The 18,929-nt window shown below is 44.1% G+C and overlaps 1 protein-coding gene across 1 annotated transcript; it reads left to right on the forward strand.

The window, feature by feature from the left end:
• The first annotated feature begins 2,466 nt into the window (after positions 1-2,466).
• LOC148507464 (2-acylglycerol O-acyltransferase 2-B-like) lies at positions 2,467-13,925 on the forward strand. Its single transcript, XM_088446046.1, has 6 exons — positions 2,467-2,560; positions 5,873-6,051; positions 6,603-6,807; positions 11,764-11,938; positions 12,029-12,228; positions 13,771-13,925. Exons 1-6 carry the CDS (start codon positions 2,467-2,469, stop codon positions 13,923-13,925), a joined length of 1,008 nt encoding a protein of 335 aa, XP_088302172.1.
• The last annotated feature ends 5,004 nt before the right edge of the window (positions 13,926-18,929 follow it).

Here is an 18,929-nt window from a genome sequence, read left to right on the forward strand (position 1 = left end):
GCTCTTTACGTCTGATGCAAATACTATTTTAGAGTTACCTCCTTTAGGGGTCTATGTACTAAGCAGTGTTAGGAGACAGAGTGAAATGTGATAAGAAAGTGATAAGGTGCCAGCCAATCAGCTCCCAACTGTCATCTCACAGGCTGTGTTTGAAAAATGACAGTTGGGAGCTGATTGGCTGGCACCTTATCACTTTCTTATCACTTTTCACTCTGTCTCCTAACACTGCTTAGTAAATAGATCCCTTAGATTGTAAGCTGTCATCAGCAGGGCCCTCTTCCCTCTTGTGCCTTTCCTTCCGTCACTTATACCATCATCTCCTCTGCCTGTATACAGCGGCACCTAATCCTTGGGTCCTGCCACCTGTATGCTTAAGGCGCACATCCACATGCCGACTAGGGAAAGACAGTACGATTACGACATCGTAATCGTACCGTCGTTCCCCATCCCCTGCAGTGCCTACCAGAGCCGGATTAAGGCACCCTGGGGCAACAACTTTGTGGGGGCCGCTATCAATATGATTATAGTTATATACTTACACACATACATACATTCACACAGAAAAACACATATATACACCACACATGCATGTGTCACACATACTGTACATTAGACACAAACATACACACACACACACACACACACAAAAGTCACACACACACCCACACACTTACCTTGCACCATCTGCACTGCATGTTGTGGATGGGGAGGGGACTTGGCAGGAAGGCACCATGTTATTAAGCTACGCCCCCCCGCGGCTTTGGCCGTGATTCGCAGGTCAATCGGAAAGGGGCAGAGCCAAGTGACACAATTGTAATGGAAATGCATCATACTGGCTCCGCCTCCAACTGATTGACCCGCGAATTGCAGCATTTTGCCGCGAGGTGGGCGGGGCTTAATAACGATGCCTGCTCTTGTGCAGCTGCTGTGTGGGGGCCCTGTAGGTGTGGGGGCCCCGGGACGACCGCCCCTTTCGCCCCCCCTATAATCCGGCCCTGGTGCCTACACTGAACGATCAGTCATTCAGTGCAGGCACACTCCATCATCCCAGAACATGGGCAATCTGTTGTTATCGGCAGATTGACCGGCATGTTCGGGCGATGATTGATGTCGGAAAGGACCAGTGGGAGCGCGCATCACTGGTCGTTTCCAACATTTGCATGCCCGATTTGTGCCCGATTAATGAGCCATTGAACGATAACTATGTTGTTATCGTTCAGTCGTTCTTTTTAATTGGTTAGTGGATACCGGCCTTTACTTGGTAATTATAACCGCTGATGCAGCAATGTTTATAACCATGCCCATGTCCTGCTATGTTCTGTACTGTAAGTGACTTTTTTTGATTGTTTTGTTCATACTCTTTCTGCGTTAAATACGCTGGTATGTACCTAAAATGGCAATGCTACAAACATGTGTCGTACATATGATGCTTTGTTTCTGGTGTGTGTATTTTTCTACTTACATTTGGTGCGCAGATGTGTCTGTAAGCGGAGACTGCATTAGTTACAGTGACGAGAGGACCTTTCAGATTCCATTTACATTCTGTGTCTTTTAAAATGACACTTTCTGGAAGCCATGAGGCCATACTTGCCATCTCTCCCTGATTGTCAGGGAGACTCCCTGACATAGCAGCAATCTCCCTGACTCCCTGCAGAGTCTGGCGATCTCCCTAATGGCACCTTACCCCCATTATGTGACTGTTATGTACATGGAAAGAGAAAAAGAATCAGAGATATACAGTATGCATTCCAATGGTATAATCAGTGCCATTTCCCTGCACTGGCTATAAGGCAAAATGATCCCTATGGCTACATGCGTTTTCATATAATGGGCAGGATGCAGCAGGGAGAGAAATGTGGTCAAACCACGAAAATGCGCATTTCTCATATGCCCCAAACCCCGGAGTGTGATGCACCCTGAGCATGGTTGTAGTGGGTAACGCCATTTTCCTGTTGGCGTTACCCTACAGAAGCGTGTGGCATGTCGTTCCCCAACAGCCTAAAAGCCATTGACATCCATAAGTCCATACAACCACATGAATATCTCGGGTCTACCGCCTATACCCCCTTTGGCTCTGCCTCCTGTCTTTTCTCAATATTTTTTTAGCCTGTGCCAATCACTCCTCTCCCAGAGACCCAGAAATTGTGCAAAACCCTCATAGACTACAACAGGCAGCCAATAAAAATCTGCAGAGGGGAGGTGGAGACCCCACCGCCTTGTGTCCTGGTGGTCCAGACTGAATGACCCCAGGGGACGGGCGACACATTACAGTATATATGAGGTGGCAATAGAGCCAGTCGTCCTCTGCTGCTGCTGCATTGCCTCTCCTTGTCTCACTGCCCTGTGTATTGTGACTGCCTGGTTAGTGTGTGTCTTTTCTGTATACCCCACCTATTGCTCCCCCTGCTATTCCCCTCTCTGTCATTCATCTGCTCTATCAGCCACGCAGACCCCTCTTCTAGAATAATGTGGGTCCAGTTTGCCCCCCTCAGGATCCCAATGAGTAGGAGGCTGCAGACTGCTGCTGTCTTACAGTGGACTTTCTCCTTCCTGGCTATGGGTAAGTCCTGCAGCATATTGCCCCACTTTCCAGTTTCTGCAGGTTCTTTGTAGATTACTTTGGGGCAGATGTACTAAGCTCTGAAAAGTGTTATATTGGAAAGTGACAAACTACCAGCCATTCAGCTCCTGTCATGTTACAAGCTGTGTTTGAAAAATGACAGTTAGGAGCTGATTGGTTGGTAATTAATCACTTTCCTACCTCTGCCCTTTTGCCACTTACTATATTGTAGCCATAGCGCAGCTCCCATCTGCCTGGCCGAGGCAGGCGGCTTCGCCTTCGCCTAAAAATAGGAATTACTAAAGGGCCTTATTAAAAAATTATATCCACATTTATAAGGATAAATCAGCTGATGGCAATAATGAGGCACACCAATCCTCCAAATCAATGGTCTCCAACCTGTAGCTCGCGAGCTACCGGTAGCTCGCGGTCTTAATTTTGGTAGCTCACCTAGCTGCAGCACTGCCGAATAAACTAAGAGGAACTAACCTCTGACACGTGCTCCCCCGTGGTGTCGACGCCATGGGTGGAGCCACAGGGAAGCACGTCAGCTATATGCCGCAGCTGTGCTTCCACCCACGGCGTCTACGCTATGGCATAGCGAGTGACTCCCGCCCAGCCCTGCCGGAAAACCACATAGCAGCCCTGCCTATATATTATCTTTTGCTCCTCTACTGCACGTACCTCCTTGGAGCCGGTAATTAGCAGTGAACTGCGCCTTTGCTTACATTTTATTTACAAACTACAACAATCTCACTGTAATAATTAAATGCATTGTTGTTTTCTATGAAACATTTTTTTCTTTAATTTTCCTTAAATGACCTTAAATTGTTTGGTTACACTGCACAACAATGAAAATGTTTCCGATGTGAAAATAGTTCCTTCTAATTGATGTCAGCATGCATAGAATGAATATGACATTTAAAACTCTCAGTTAGCTCTGAGTTCCGAGATATAGCCCATTTATGCTGATGTTGGGGTATTTCTAGTGAAGTGGGCAGAATGGAGAGAATCTTACCAGCAATCTGCGTTCCGCGCAGAGGGGGCGGGGCCTAATGACCCAATTAAATGAATCAGTTATTTGTCCCCTCCCCTATTCAAATATATGCGATTCACGGGATTCCCCACACAAGATAACTGTGGTGCACTGAGTGACAGCATAGTGAGCGATTCCACCAAGACATTTCAGCAATGGAACAAAGATATCAGGGGAGGTGATCACTACTGTTGAACAGTGACAAGAGAAGCCCCAGAAGAGGAGTACAAGCGACAAGCAAAGAGAAAGCACCCCCATGTATAGGCCACTATATTACATAGTACTTTCCTATGCTGTATGTTTGTTTCATATGCTGTATGTTTGTTTCGTATGATGTATGTTTGTTTCGTATGCTGTATGTTTGTTTCGTATGCTGTATGTTTGTTACGTATGCTGTATGTTTGTTTCGTATGCTGTATGTTTGTTACGTATGCTGTATGTTTGTTTCCTATGCTGTATGTTTGTTACGTATGCTGTATGTTTGTTTCGTATGCTGTATGTTAGTTACGTATGCTGTATGTTTGTTTCGTTTTGTGTTCTTATTTGTGATTGATTGAATTAAAACAACTGTTATTTATTTTCTATCAAGAAAATATCAGATTATTTTAAAATAGCTTTTCACTATGACTGTATTACTAATGTACATACAGTATAGTGCAAGTAGTGTAGCTCAAAAAATAGAGCTAGTAAAAACATTCTAAAATCATTTTAGTTTTTCTTGACCTCAAATTAGTAATGTATGACTATTTTTAGAAAGGAAACAAATTAAAAGTATTAATTTGCTGTACAGTGTAATTAGCCAGATTTTTTTTCTACAATTTTAGGAGGTTTCATTTTACTAAAGTAGCTCACACCTCACTTAAGGTTGGCGACCACTGCTCTAAATGATCCTACAAGAGAAAACAGACTTAGGTTTAGGCGCCCCAGGGGGGTGTTAGTGTTAGGCTGCGGGAGGGGGGGGGGGGTTAGGGTTAGGCTCCGGGCAGAGGGGATTAGGTTCAGTCACCACCCGTGGTGGTTTAGGGTTAGGCACTAAGGGGGAAGGGTTGGGTTTAGGCACTTACCGGGGAGGTTAGGGTGCAGGGTATGGAGGGTTAGTATTAGGGTGCAGGAAAGGAGTGTTTAGGGTTAGGGGGTAAATAGGACAGGGAAACAGTACTCACTGTTCCCCTGTCGGGATTTGAGGCTTCGGGTTGCCGCTGTCAGTGTACTCACAGCCGGCTTCCCGTCCATCGGTATTTCATACCGATTCCCTTTATACAATATCTCAGTCTCTGTAATAAAGCAAACGGCAAATGGATTTTGGATAATCCTTCTATTCAATATTTACCTGCATTTGTGCTAATTTTTTTTATTGACGTGTGATTTGATTAGCTTCATGGGTGAACGTTAAATAGTTATATTATCCAAAGTTCCTGTGCTGTTTACTTTATTACAGAGTCCTGCAGCGCTGTCTTACTGTAGGTAATAGTTCTACTGTATCTTGTACAGTAGGGTGGTTTCCCCTGGCAACCAGGTTAAACAAATTCAAACAGACCCAGGCAGGCAGCGCATTCTCGTGTAGACAAACTGCAGCCCTAGGCTATAGCATTCTATTTAGTACAGTGATTTTGGCAATACTATTCATTACCTGATTATGTGGATATCTCCATTAGGTTTGCACTAGGTTTGTGCATCTTAATTCAAACTACTAATCAATCTATGCAATGAGCCATTTTCGGTTGTTATTGGCTCCCTGTAATCTTCCCCCATTCTTTTTGCTTCATCTAAAATAGATTTAGATTTAGGGGTAAATTTAACAAAGTGAGAGTTTTTAGAAGTGAGTTTTAGAAGAGATGTTGCCCATAGCAGCCAATCAGATTCTAGCTATTATTTTCTAGAAGGTGCTAGACTGTTAAGTAGAATCTGATTGGCTTCTAAAGACATTTGTGAAACTTACAGGCGATTCTATACGAAGCAGCTTAACGTTAGGTCCTCAGAGAGCTGTGAAGACTGTAATGTACAATATTACTAAACAATGACAGGCTCTCCGGTCACGCAGATGAAGCGGTCTTTATTGTAACATTAAATATATTTATGTCCCTGGTCAATTAGGCTCACTATTAATTTGATAAGCTGTGATATGCTATGACATATCCTATACTATGCAGTGCAAAGTGACATAACATGTGCACTGAAGTCAACTCCACCAGTAGCTCCAGTGTCTTTAATCCTAACCTATTTTACAGTAAAAGTGAAGCTGAGTATTACAGCAGAATCTCCCTTTCTCTCTCTAGCTCAGTGCTGTATTGTTCTATACATCCTCCTGGTTTGCTCGCAATATTGGTCCCTGGTTCTCCTCTATACGGTCTGGCTGTACGTAGACTGGGACACCCCATCCCAAGGGGGGCGGAGGTCGGAGTGGGTGCGGAGTTGGACTGTGTGGAAGTACTTTGCTGATTACTTCCCTATCAAAGTGAGTACAACAGGATAATATATGACATTTATGTTATAAAAGGAGCCAATCAACAGCTAGCTTTTATCTGCCTAGACAGTACAAGACTGCAAATGTCTGATTGGTTGCTCTGGTTTTAGTGCTGATTTGCACCATTCAGCGATGTCAGTGTCTAAGGTGCAGTGGAAGCAGTAAAAGCTAATTGCTGATTTGATTATTTATTACACACTTGCCCTGTGTTAGTAAATAGAATATTTTTTTCCACGTTCTGTACCAGCAGTGTATACTGTTGGTTATATATGTATGCATGTCTGAGGCAACATGTGGGTCTCCAGCTATTTTTGAAGGTCAAGTCGAGCATGCTGGGGCTTTTAGTTCTACAGTAGCAAGGAAGCCGCAGGTTGCCTACCTCTGATGCAGAAGTGACTGCACCCCATAAATCAGATTTTGGTAATAAAAGCTTTGTCTATCGGTGCAATAACCCAACCTGGGAATTTCCTTGAAGCTGGGAAATATTTTTTTTATTTTTATTTTATATAACTGACCTATCCTCTAATTTGCCTCTCTCGCAGTTGGTACGGACGGCCCCATTGGACCCCGGCTATAATTATATCTTTGGATTCCATCCTCATGGGGTTCTCGTGGTTGGAGCATTTGGGAATTTCTGTACTGAGGGTACAGGATTCTCCAGTCTCTTTCCAGGTCTCACCCCCCATCTCTTAATGCTGCCGGCCTGGTTCCGGATCCCATTCTTCCGGGAGTACATCATGAGCGGCAGTAAGTACCCTATCATGTTATTCATCATTACTCTCCCTGTGATTCACAGTAACATTTCCCTAAGTGTAAGAGACTCTCTGTGACTCTCTGGCTTACCTGTGACTCTCTGACACTCTCTCTGGCTGCCTGTAACGCTCTCACACTCTCCCTGTCTCTGTGGCTCTCACAATCTCTCTCTCTCTCTGTGGGGCCTATTCATTATACTATAAATGGCCCGTAAACCTTGCCAAAAAGTTTTCGGAGTTTGCCTGATGAAACTTGTTCTCGTAGCCCCGCTCCTCCCTATGGAAAGGAGTTCCGGGATGCGAAGAGGGATCCGAGTGGATCCTTGTGCCACCTCCTCACAAACAGGGCTTTTCACTGCGTTTTACAATTCATGTAAAGAGTTCTCGTGTATGATATCATGTATGTTCAGTATTCACTACAGAGAGAGAGGGAAAGGGGCCACAGTATAGTTGCAGGTGTAATCAGAAGAATGAGGTAGGAACAAGCACATTTACAGAGGAGAAGATCCTATCAGAACTCTCAAACTGAAAGTGGATAAATCAGTGGGGCCAGATGGGATACACCCAAGGATACTAAAAGAGCTTAAAGGGGTGCTGGTAACACCATTAACAGAATTATTCAACCAGTCACTAGCTACTGGAGTAATACCAGAGGACGGGAAAAGAGCAAACGTTGTCCCACTGCAAGTGCAAATAAGTGGAAGCAAGGAAGAGGCAAGCAACTACCGACCAGTGAGCCTGACATCAGTATATGGGAAATTGATGGAAACACTCTTAAAAGAGTCATAGATTATCTCATATCCAGCAATTTGCAGGACCCCAAACAGCATGGATTTACTGGGGGGAGATCATGTCAAACAAATCTTATTGACTTTTTTGACTGGGTGACTAAGGAAATAGATAAAGGGGGGGCATAGATATAGCTTATCTAGACTTTAGTAAGGCTTTTGACACTGTTCCACATCGCAGACTCTTAAATAAACTGGAAAGCATGGGATTGCATACAAAGATGGTTGAATGGATAAGATCATGGCTGCAGGATAGGAAACAGAGAGTTGTAGTAAACGGAAAGTGCAGTCTTCATAGGGAAATGTTACCAGTGGAGTAACTGAGGGATCTGTACTTGGACCAGTGCTTTTTAATATCTTTATTTGTGACATTGCAAATGGTATTAAAACTACAACTTTTTGGAGACAACACAAAGGTTTGCAACAGGGTAGACACACCAGGAGGGGTAAAACAAATGATTGATGATCTAGGTAGACTAGAGGAATGGTCAAGAATGTGGCAACTACAGTTTAATGCCAAAAAATGCAAAATCATGCCCTTGGGTCTCAAAAATCCAATGGCTAAATATAGTATTAATGGCACTATACTGGAAACTACTGAAGAGGAAAGGAATCTAGGAGTCACTATTTCAGGTGACTTAAAGGCAAACATTGTAACAAAGCAATGAGGAAGGCAAGTCTGATGCTTGGTTGCATAGGGAGAGGAAAGATAGAAGTGATAATACCACTGTATAGGTTATTGGTACGTCCTCATCGCGAATACTGTATTCAGTTCTGGAGGCCATATCTCCAGAAGGATATTAATACATTAGAGACTGTACAAAGAAGGGCAACTAAAATGGTGCAAGGTCTACACCACAAAACGTACCAGGAAAGACTAAAAGATCTTAATATGTATAGTTTGGAGCAGAGAAGGGAAAGGGGGGACATGATAGAAACGTTCAATTATATAAAGGGTTTTAACAAGGTAAAGGAAGGAGACATTCTTCAAAGAAAGAGAAGTATTAGAACCAGAGGACATGTTCTGAAACTGGAGGGTGGTAGGTTCAGGGGAAATTTTCGAAAAAATTACTTCACAGAAACGGTAGTGGATGAGTGGAATAGCCTCCCATCAGAGGTGGTAGAGGCTAAGACAGTAGAGTAATTTAAACATGCATGGGATAGACATAAGGATATCCTTCAAAAGAAGTATGGATCAATAAGGGTTGAAGTAACAATATGTTTGAAAATGGGGCAGACTAGATGGGCCAAGTGATTCTTATTTGTCATCAAATTCTATGTTTCTATGTTTCTATCACCATACAAAAGTTCTTCATAGAAGAACGGAAAGCTCAGCTTTCTCTGCTGTGTACAGATTCACCATCTCAGAATGGCGTAATCTGTACTGCGAACTGAAAGAGCAGGGAAGTTGCGCACTTCCCTGCTGTCTGCCCGGCTCAGCCCCTTTTTGCCCAGCGGTATTTGCAGCAGGTCTGACATGACCTGCTGCTCTCAGACACCGGACACCCAATATATCTGTCTTCTCACTGCTTCCAGGGATTGCAGAGGGGCCAGATACCGCACGAAGACGCCGGACAGGTAAGTGTACATGAATGGCTACTAAACCTCATTATATATTGCATCAATCTGATGCGATACATAGTGATATTTTTTGTTAGCCACTTCATGTTCTACATCAGTGGTTCTCAAACTGGGTCCTCAGGACCCCACACAGGTCACATTTTCCATGTCATCTAGCAGGTGCACAGGTATATTCATTACTCACTGACAAATTTTAAAAGATCCGCAGGTGGAGCTAATTATTTCACTTATGATTCTGTGAGGAGACCTGGAAAACATGCACTGTTTGGGGTCCTGAGGACCGAGTTTGAGAACCTGTGTTCTACATGAATGGACTCCTGTATCTCTGTCAGCTTTCGCTTAGTCCATAGACTCTATCTCTCCTTCTCTCTGATTCTCCCCCCTTTCTATCGGGTCTATGTTCTAAAGCTTGGAGAGAGATAAAGTTGATAAAGTTGACAGAGATAACATGACAGGAGCTGATTGGTTGGTACTTTATCTCTTTCCAAGGCTTAGTACATAGACCCTGTATATCTCTCTCTCTCTCTCTCTCTCTCTCTCTCTCTCTCTCTAACTCTCTCGAATTTTGCAGCATTACAGGCAGCTACACAGAGGAGCGACGCTCCTGGCGATCACACTGACATTCGCACGGTTTAGGAATTCCGCATTACACATTTTGAGATCTGGGAATTCATAGTCTGTGAATACAGTTATTTGATTGTGTCATATCATTCTGCCCTATGTTGTAGTTGGGGCAGGATTGGAAACAAAAATGATATTGAGAATAATGATCGGAAAACTTAGGGGCCGATTTATCATTAAATATTTGCAACATATTCCCCGAAAACACCCGTATATGAAATACATATTAAGTATCACCCCAATAAATATAGAAGATATCTGCTATGGTCCCTCCATTTCCGACATCAGTCGCAAAGCCACAAAGGTTTCTATGGGGGATGCAAAGCTGTCAGCTGTACCAGGCCTTGGAATGCTTTGCATTCAGTAGCTTGGTAAATTCTGCGATAAAGCCCCCTATAGAAGGGGTGAGCGGGTTCGGTTCTACTCAGTTCCGTTCGGATTTAAAAAACTAATCTTATTGGCTATCCAAAACTTGTGACAGCTGATAGCCAATAAGATTCGGTTTTTAAAACCGAACGGAACCGAGTAGAACCGAACCCGCTCACCCCGGGTTGCTCTTGTAGTCGAAACGGAGAACTGCACCTGATATCTTCCATATCTGCTGTGGACCCCGGTACACACATTCTGGGGATATTTCGTATTTGTGGGTACCCCTCAATTCTTTAACCGGGTGTTTTTGTGGGATAGCCTGCAAATATTACCCACTTGCCTGGCATGGTTGTTTTCCGTTTCCGACAGCGCCAGGCTGTGCGTTACCTGGTCTCAGACAATGTGAGCAGTCAGAAAGGGCACACTGGGCGGATGCCGGAATTTAATCTTCCAGCAGCTTCCAATGTGCAGAGGGAACTACCGGACCCTCTGCATTCCTGCACCCTCCCCCAGTGTCTGCTGTGCTGGTGATCACTGCTGATCGGGCAGCCCGGCGGTACCCCCCACCCAGGGCTGACCCGTCCATTAGTTATAGTACGCAGGCGTATAGGGCACCAGCAAGAAGAGGGTGCCATGTTCCCCGCCGGCAACATCCATCGTGCGCCCTGAATGGGAGCAGCACGCAAAGCATCACCCACCCACCCTACTTTCGGATGGTTTTGGAGTGAGGTGAGAGGGAGGGGACATGAAAGGGGGAAAGAGTTCTTGAGAGCTGTGCTGCTTACATATTGTAATTGGGTCGTGTAATTGCCCACGCCCAGCTGCTGCAGAGGAAATGTAAAGCAGCCCACAGCCCCCCCCCAGTGTATACCTTGCGGTTGATCAGAGGTGCAGCTGCTGGGGAAATGCAAAGTCTCGATGTCGCTATGTTCCGATCATCGATGTTCAGATATTAATGATATGTGATTCCACAAAAAAAAAAATATATATTTTTTAAAATTGTAGATGTTCTTGACCTAATTCAAACATAAAAAAAATGTGAATTGCTGAGCGGCGTTTGGAAAAAATATTAGGGGTCTAGTTACTAAGCGGTGTTAGGAGACAGAGTGAAAAGTGATAAGAAAGTGATAAGGTACCAGCCAATCAGTTCCCAACTGTCATTTTTCAAACACAGCCTGTGAGATGACAGTTGGGAGGTGATTGGCTGGCACCTTATCACTTTCTTATCACTTTTCACTCTGTCTCCTAACACTGCTTAGTAAATAGACCCCTTAGTCAGTTATGTGTTGCGCAGTTGTTTGGTGCTGGTGGCGGTTAGTCCACAGGTGATACAGCTTAACCAGTTCTTAGGTTTATTCAACCAAGTAGAACAGCAGATGGCAAATGACACAGGGATATAACAGGTACATTTGAAAACATGCATGGATTGGAAACACCGTGCATGTGCTTTAGTGCCTGACAGAAGTCGGGCTGTTGGCTGAGCTCCGACAGGTCCTAGAGACCACCAAATCAGCTCATCATTCAACAATTTTTTCTTGCAAATCATTCTAAACATAACTCTTTAACCCTGCTGTCCTCCCACTCATTTCCAGGTCTGGTGTCCTCCGACAAGAGCAGCGCCTCTCACCTCCTCTCACAGAAGGGTGGAGGGCAGGCTTTGGTGATTGCAGTTGGGGGTCCTCCTGAGGCTCTGGATGCAAAGCCTGGAGAGCTGACCCTTCAAATACTGAAGAGGACTGGGTTCATTAAGCTGGCCCTGACCCATGGGTAAGGAAATGGAGAGTCAGGGAGAGACAGTGGAGTCTTCTCACTTCCCCTGAGCTGAGCTGACCAGTCTCTCTCACTCCCCCCTCTCAGAGCTCACCTCGTCCCGGTTTTATCGTTTGGGGAAAATGACCTCTACCATCAGGTGAGCAACCCTCCAGGGTCTTTGCTCCGAACCACGCAGGAGAAGCTGCAGCGGATTGTGGGACTGGCAGTTCCCCTGTTCCACGGCCGTGGTGTGTTCCAGTACAGCTTGGGGCTGCTTCCGCACAGGCGACCAGTGTATACTGTGGGTAAGTTTGCAGATAAAACAATTTGCTGTGTTCCATTTAAGGCATCGCACCAACTAAGTAATACATATAGTCAAAAATGTGCTTGTTTCTAAGCTCATTTATATGTTAATGTTACGTGATATCCCATTTGGATGCTACCATCCCTCTCATTCCTAATAACTTCTTTCTCTCAATCATAATTATTTTTCTCATATTCTTCTTAATCCCTTCTAACATGGCAAGAGGACCACCACGGGGCACAATGTTGCTCATCTGTGGTTTCCCAAACTCTGACCCTTTGTTTTCCCAAACAGAGGGTGAGAGTAGAGTATGGTAGCAGTAGGGGTGGCCATCGACCATCAATGGTTAATAACCATCAATGGTCTGATGGAGGTGGTGAGTGATTTCAATATCAATGTTATCATATCTTGGGTGGTATGAACGACGCTTCACATTCAGCACACTATGGATCCCGCCGCTCTTCACATGCATGACGGCATCGGTAACACTGGTTTACATGATGAACACCGCAAAGGACTGCTCTTTCGGTAAGAGCAAAGCTTTGCGATGGAGGGACTTCCGGGTCTATGACCAAGAAGCCTCTCTGGCGTCCTTCTGTACATGCGCAGAAGAAAGCGAGTGCCGTGGGGGGTGCTGGGAGGGATCCAGTCGGATTTCTCTCTACCAATAGAAGCCCATACCCACCACAACCAAGCCCCTGAGTGCCTCACACTCCGGGGGTTGGTGCATATGAGAAAATGCCATTTTCGTGGATTTTACCGCATGCCCCATATGTACTAAGCACCGCTTCGTCCCGATGGGTAACGCCATAATCAGGTGGCGTTACCCAGTAGAAGCCTGTGGGCTTCTTTTTGGGATGCCTCTCCTGAGTGGGATCCAATCGGATCCCTCCCATGGCACGCATGCGCAGAAGGACGCCAGAGAGACTTCTAGGTGTTAAACCCCGTAAGTCTCTCTCTCCGGAGCCATCGCAAAGGACCGCTCTTATCGGCATAGCTGTCCTTTGTGATATTCTAGGTACATGGCCCGGTAAACAATCGCGCTATGTACCCAAAGACGGATGGGATGTACCGCATCGCAGATGCGATGCTTAGTACATCGCACCTATCGGGAGAGATGTACTAAGCCTTTATGTGTTATTTTATTGATGCCCAATGAGGTCTCTTTAAATAGCACTCACAGAAAGTGATGAGGACATTGCACCCATGGCAACAGAGAAGCTTCTTTTCTGATTGGCTGCTTACAATAAAAATATTCCAAAAACTTGTCACAACCCTGTTCCAGATTAAGCGCCATGTGTCAGGGTGTCATGGCTTCGAGGCCCCAAAGAAGGCAGTTACCTATGGAATATACTGACCCAGTTGGTGTCACTGAACATAGGTTGTGCTTCCCGCTGAGGGTGAAGACAAGGGCAAAATATTTTTTTACCTGTACGGTTTCTTTGTATCTCATTTGTGGTTTGATCTCTTGTTCTTCAGAACATTCCAGCCCTCTCTTGTATTTGTCACTGTCTTATGCTTCATCGTTGTCTTTCTTCCCCAGTGGGGTCTCCTATCCCGGTGGTAAAAACGACCTCCCCGTCTGCAGAGGAAATCTCATCTCTACATTCTCTCTATGTCGAGAAACTGAAGGAGCTCTTTGAAGCTCACAAGACTGTGTACGGAATACCGAAAGAGCGCCAGCTTGTGCTGTGTTGAGACAAATCTGACGATGATGGTGATGTCAAATAGGTATCCAACATTATGGTATACTGCACAATCTATGGAGTTTTTGAGGGCCGCAGAAAAGTCTTGGAGGACCTCATCCATGGTGCTCACTAATTAGGTGGCATGGGATTTACGGTATAGTCCACCTGTCGCTGGTGGCTTTACGTAAGTATACAGGAAGCCACCCTGTGCCAATTATCACAAGATGAGGCTGGGCCAGCCAGTAGTTTTTCTCTACATTGGCAGCTGTTTCCTACAGTCCTCAGATGAACAATTCTCGTAGCCATGATTTAAAAGGAAAAAAAAATTCATCAGCAGCAAAGCCAACCAAGAACGTTAACAAGTCAGGACGAGATGTCTGCCATACATCCTATATAGAACAAAGTAGTGTTTATTACTGACCGACACAATAGGTTCACTAATGAATCTGTAAAGAGATCTGGAAAACATGCACTGTTAGCCTCCCAGGAACAGATTGGAAAAACATTGCCGTTGCCATTGGCCATTTTCCATTGTCAATTACGCGCCATCACTGGCGTGTAATTTCTTACACCAATTACATAAAGCGAGGGGGATGCAGCTACATGATGCATGCTTTCAGAGCCGTAACTAGCCTTTCTGGTGCCCTGTGCCAGAGAGAGCATTGGCGCGTCCCGCCCCCCCATTTTTTAAATAGGGACATACGATAGTGCACCTGAAAAAGGGCCATGACCTCATGGAGAAGGGCCAGGGAGGAGATAGGGGAGGGCAGGAGATGCTGGGGATAAAAGAAGAGGAAGCTACAAGTGAGAATGATAATAAACAGGAAAATTGACAGGCCAAACAGCGCCCCCTGCCCTGCGGTGCCCTGTGCCATGGCACTGGTCGCACTACCCTAGTTACGGCCCTGCATGCTTTGTACACAACATCTGGTGGTTCAGCTAAATCTGAAACAAACAGAAACGGTTCTCCTGTCTCTAGTAAGAACATAATGGGTATCAGGGCCAGGAAGATCTGGTGCCACCTGTGATCCAGAACTGGTAGAATACCAGGATTGTGCTATGTATCATCTCTGCCAGGAGACACTCGTACATATAAAAGTATCACTACAGTATAGTAGTACAAGTCATACAGTGTAGTAAGAAAGCTTTCTGTGATTTGTTATGGAAATAAAGTCTATTTTTGGAAATGATCTGATCTGGTTGTTGTATAAATGTCTTTTACTTTATTTGTATTTATGTCAGAACCGAGCAGCACATCGCATCTGCTAAGATTATACAGAGCACAGAGACACAATGTACCTAGTAAGCCTGCCATGTGCCATGTCATCTGCTGCCATACATAAGGAGGAAAATGAGAGCAACAAAAAAACTTGCTCTATTTACAGATATATTACATTATACTGGGCATTATAACTGGCATGTTACATTATACTTGGCATTATAACTGGCATGTTACATTATACTGGGCATTATAACCCGCCTGTTACATTATACTGGCCATTATAACCAGCATATAACTTTATACTGGGCATTACAACTGGCATATTACATTATATTGGGCATTATAACTGGCATGTTACATTATACAGGGCATTATAACCAGCATATTACATTATACTGGACATTGTCACTGGCATGTTACATTATACTTGGCATTATCACTGGCATGTTACATTATACTGGGCATTATAACTGGCATGTTACATTATACTTGGCATTATCACTGGCATGTTACATTTTACTGGACATTGTCACTGGCATGTTACATTATACTTGGCATTATCACTGGCATGTTACATTATACTGGACATTGTCACTGGCATGTTACATTATACTTGGCATTATCACTGGCATGTTACATTATACGTGGCATTATCACTGGCATGTTACATTATACTGGGCATTATAACTGGCATGTTACATTATACTTGGCATTATCACTGGCATGTTACATTATACTGGCCATTATAACCCGCCTGTTACATTATACTTGGCATTATCACTGGCATGTTACATTGTACTGGGCAATATACAAATATATTACATTATACTGGGCATTATCACTGGCATGTTATATTATACTGGGCATTATAACTGGCATGTTACATTACTATATGCATTATAACTGGCATGTTACATTGTACTGGGCATTATTACTGGCATATTACATTATACTGGGCATTATAACTGGGATGTAATATTATACTGGGCATTATAACCAGCATGTTACATTACTATAGGCATTATAACTGGCATGTTACATTGTACTGGGCATTATACAGAAATATTACATTATACTGGGCATTATCACTGGCATATTACATTATACTGGGGATTATAACTGGCATGTTATATTATACTGGGCATTATAACCAGCATGTTACATTACTATAGGCATTATAACTGGCATGTTACATTGTACTGGGCATTATACAGAAATATTACATTATACTGGGCATTATCACTGGCATATTACATTATACTGGGGATTATAACTGGCATGTTATATTATACTGGGCATTATAACCAGCATGTTACATTACTATATGCATTATAACTGGCATGTTACATTGTACTGGGCATTATTACTGGCATATTACATTATACTGGGCATTATAACTGGGATGTAATATTATACTGGGCATTATAACCAGCATGTTACATTACTATAGGCATTATAACTGGCATGCTACATTGTACTGGGCATTATACAGAAATATTACATTATACTGGGCATTATCACTGGCATATTACATTATACTGGGGATTATAACTGGCATGTTATATTATACTGGGCATTATAACCAGCATGTTACATTACTATAGGCATTATAACTGGCATGTTACATTGTACTGGGCATTATTACTGGCATATTACATTATACTGGGCATTATAACTGGGATGTAATATTATACTGGGCATTATAACCAGCATGTTACATTACTATAGGCATTATAACTGGCATGTTACATTGTACTGGGCATTATACAGAAATATTACATTATACTGGGCATTATCACTGGCATATTACATTATACTGGGGATTATAACTGGCATGTTATATTATACTGGGCATTATAACCAGCATGTTACATTACTATAGGCATTATAACTGGCATGTTACATTGTACTGGGCATTATACAGAAATATTACATTATACTGGGCATTATCACTGGCATATTACATTATACTGGGGATTATAACTGGCATGTTATATTATACTGGGCATTATAACCAGCATGTTACATTACTATAGGCATTATAACTGGCATGTTACATTGTACTGGGCATTATACAGAAATATTACATTATACTGGGCATTATCACTGGCATATTACATTATACTGGGGATTATAACTGGCATGTTATATTATACTGGGCATTATAACCAGCATGTTACATTACTATATGCATTATAACTGGCATGTTACATTGTACTGGGCATTATTACTGGCATATTACATTATACTGGGCATTATAACTGGGATGTAATATTATACTGGGCATTATAACCAGCATGTTACATTACTATAGGCATTATAACTGGCATGTTACATTGTACTGGGCATTATACAGAAATATTACATTATACTGGGCATTATACAGAAATATTACATTGTACTGGGCATTATACAGAAATATTACATTATACTGGGCATTATCACTGGCATATTACATTATACTGGGCATTATCACTGGCATATTACATTATACTGGGCATTATCACTGGCATATTACATTATACTGGGGATTATAACTGGCATGTTATATTATACTGGGGATTATCACAGATATCAATAAACTACAAAAACCTCAGCGCCTGTTCTGCAAAATCAATCTATCCATTTGGATCTGTCCCCACTCCCCCCATATTCCCCCTCCCCATATTCCACCCCCCACCCGATAAACACCTGCAGCAGATAATTAGAGGAATTGTCAACAGCTAGAGAAATGTGCAATAACTAAGAAAATAACTGGGCTGGCATGATACCACTCATATATTTTACATATATAAAACTTTTATATTATTTATTAAATGAACAAGTATTAAAAGAACAAGTAATAAAACATGGACATATAACTACACACGTGGTATTAGGGATGTAGTTTGGAAGCCGACGGTCTAAATGCGACCACCGGCTTCCAGACTCTCTAATCCCGGCGTGGTACTAGTTTTCGATGCCTGTCATTAACCAGATGCCAGAAGACTGACACCCGGCATACCGAACGAAGGTAAGCCGGGCGCGGGCAGATGGGGGGAGGGAGGGTTAGGTTTAGGGCTCCCTGGGGGACTTAGGGTTAGGCCCCCCCCGGGAGGTTAGGGTTAGGCACCCACTGGGGGAGGTTAGGGTTAAGGTTAGGCACCCCCCCGGGAAGTTAGGGTTAGGCTAGGGGAAGGGAGGGTTAGGGTTAGGCACCCCCCCGGGAGGTTAGGGTTAGGCTAGGGGAAGGGAGGGTTAGGGTTAGGCACCCACTGGGGGAGGTTAGGGTTAGGCTAGGGGAAGGGAGGGTTAGGCACCCCCCGGGAGGTAAGGGTTAGGTTAGGGGAAGGGAGGGTTAGGGTTAGGCACCCACTGGGGGAGGTTAGGGTTAGGCAAGGGGAAGGGAGGGTTAGGGTTAGACACCCCCCCGGGAAGTTAGGGTTAGGCTAGGGGAAGGGAGGGTTAGGGTTAGGCACCCCCCCGGGAGGTTAGGGTTAGGCTAGGGGAAGGGAGGGTTAGGGTTAGGCACCCACTGGGGGAGGTTAGGGTTAGGCTAGGGGAAGGGAGGGTTAGGCACCCCCCCGGGAGGTTAGGGTTAGGTTAGGGGAAGGGTTAGGCACCCCCCTGGGAGGTTAGGGTTAGGCTAGGGGAAGGGAGGGTTAGGGTTAGGCACCCCCCTGGGAGGTTAGGGTTAGGCTAGGGGAAGGGAGGGTTAGGCACCCCCCGGGAGGTTAGGGTTAGGCTAGGAGAAGGGAAGGTTAGGCTAGGGGAAGGGGGGTTAGGGTTAGGCAGCCCCAGGGGGAGGTTAGG

The sequence above is a fragment of the Taudactylus pleione genome, unplaced genomic scaffold, assembly GCF_031769625.1.
Source record: "Taudactylus pleione unplaced genomic scaffold, aTauple2 ptg000393l, whole genome shotgun sequence".
Taxonomy (NCBI): domain Eukaryota; kingdom Metazoa; phylum Chordata; class Amphibia; order Anura; family Myobatrachidae; genus Taudactylus; species Taudactylus pleione.

Coding starts and splice junctions, on each gene's coding strand:
- LOC148507464 (XM_088446046.1), top strand. CDS start 2,467: ATGTGGGTCCAGTTTGCCCCCCTCAGGATCCCAATGAGTAGGAGGCTG. Junction 6,808..11,763: donor GGAGTACATCATGAGCGGCA/GTAAGTACCCTA, acceptor ACTCATTTCCAG/GTCTGGTGTCCTCCGACAAG. Junction 11,939..12,028: donor AAGCTGGCCCTGACCCATGG/GTAAGGAAATGG, acceptor CCCCCCTCTCAG/AGCTCACCTCGTCCCGGTTT.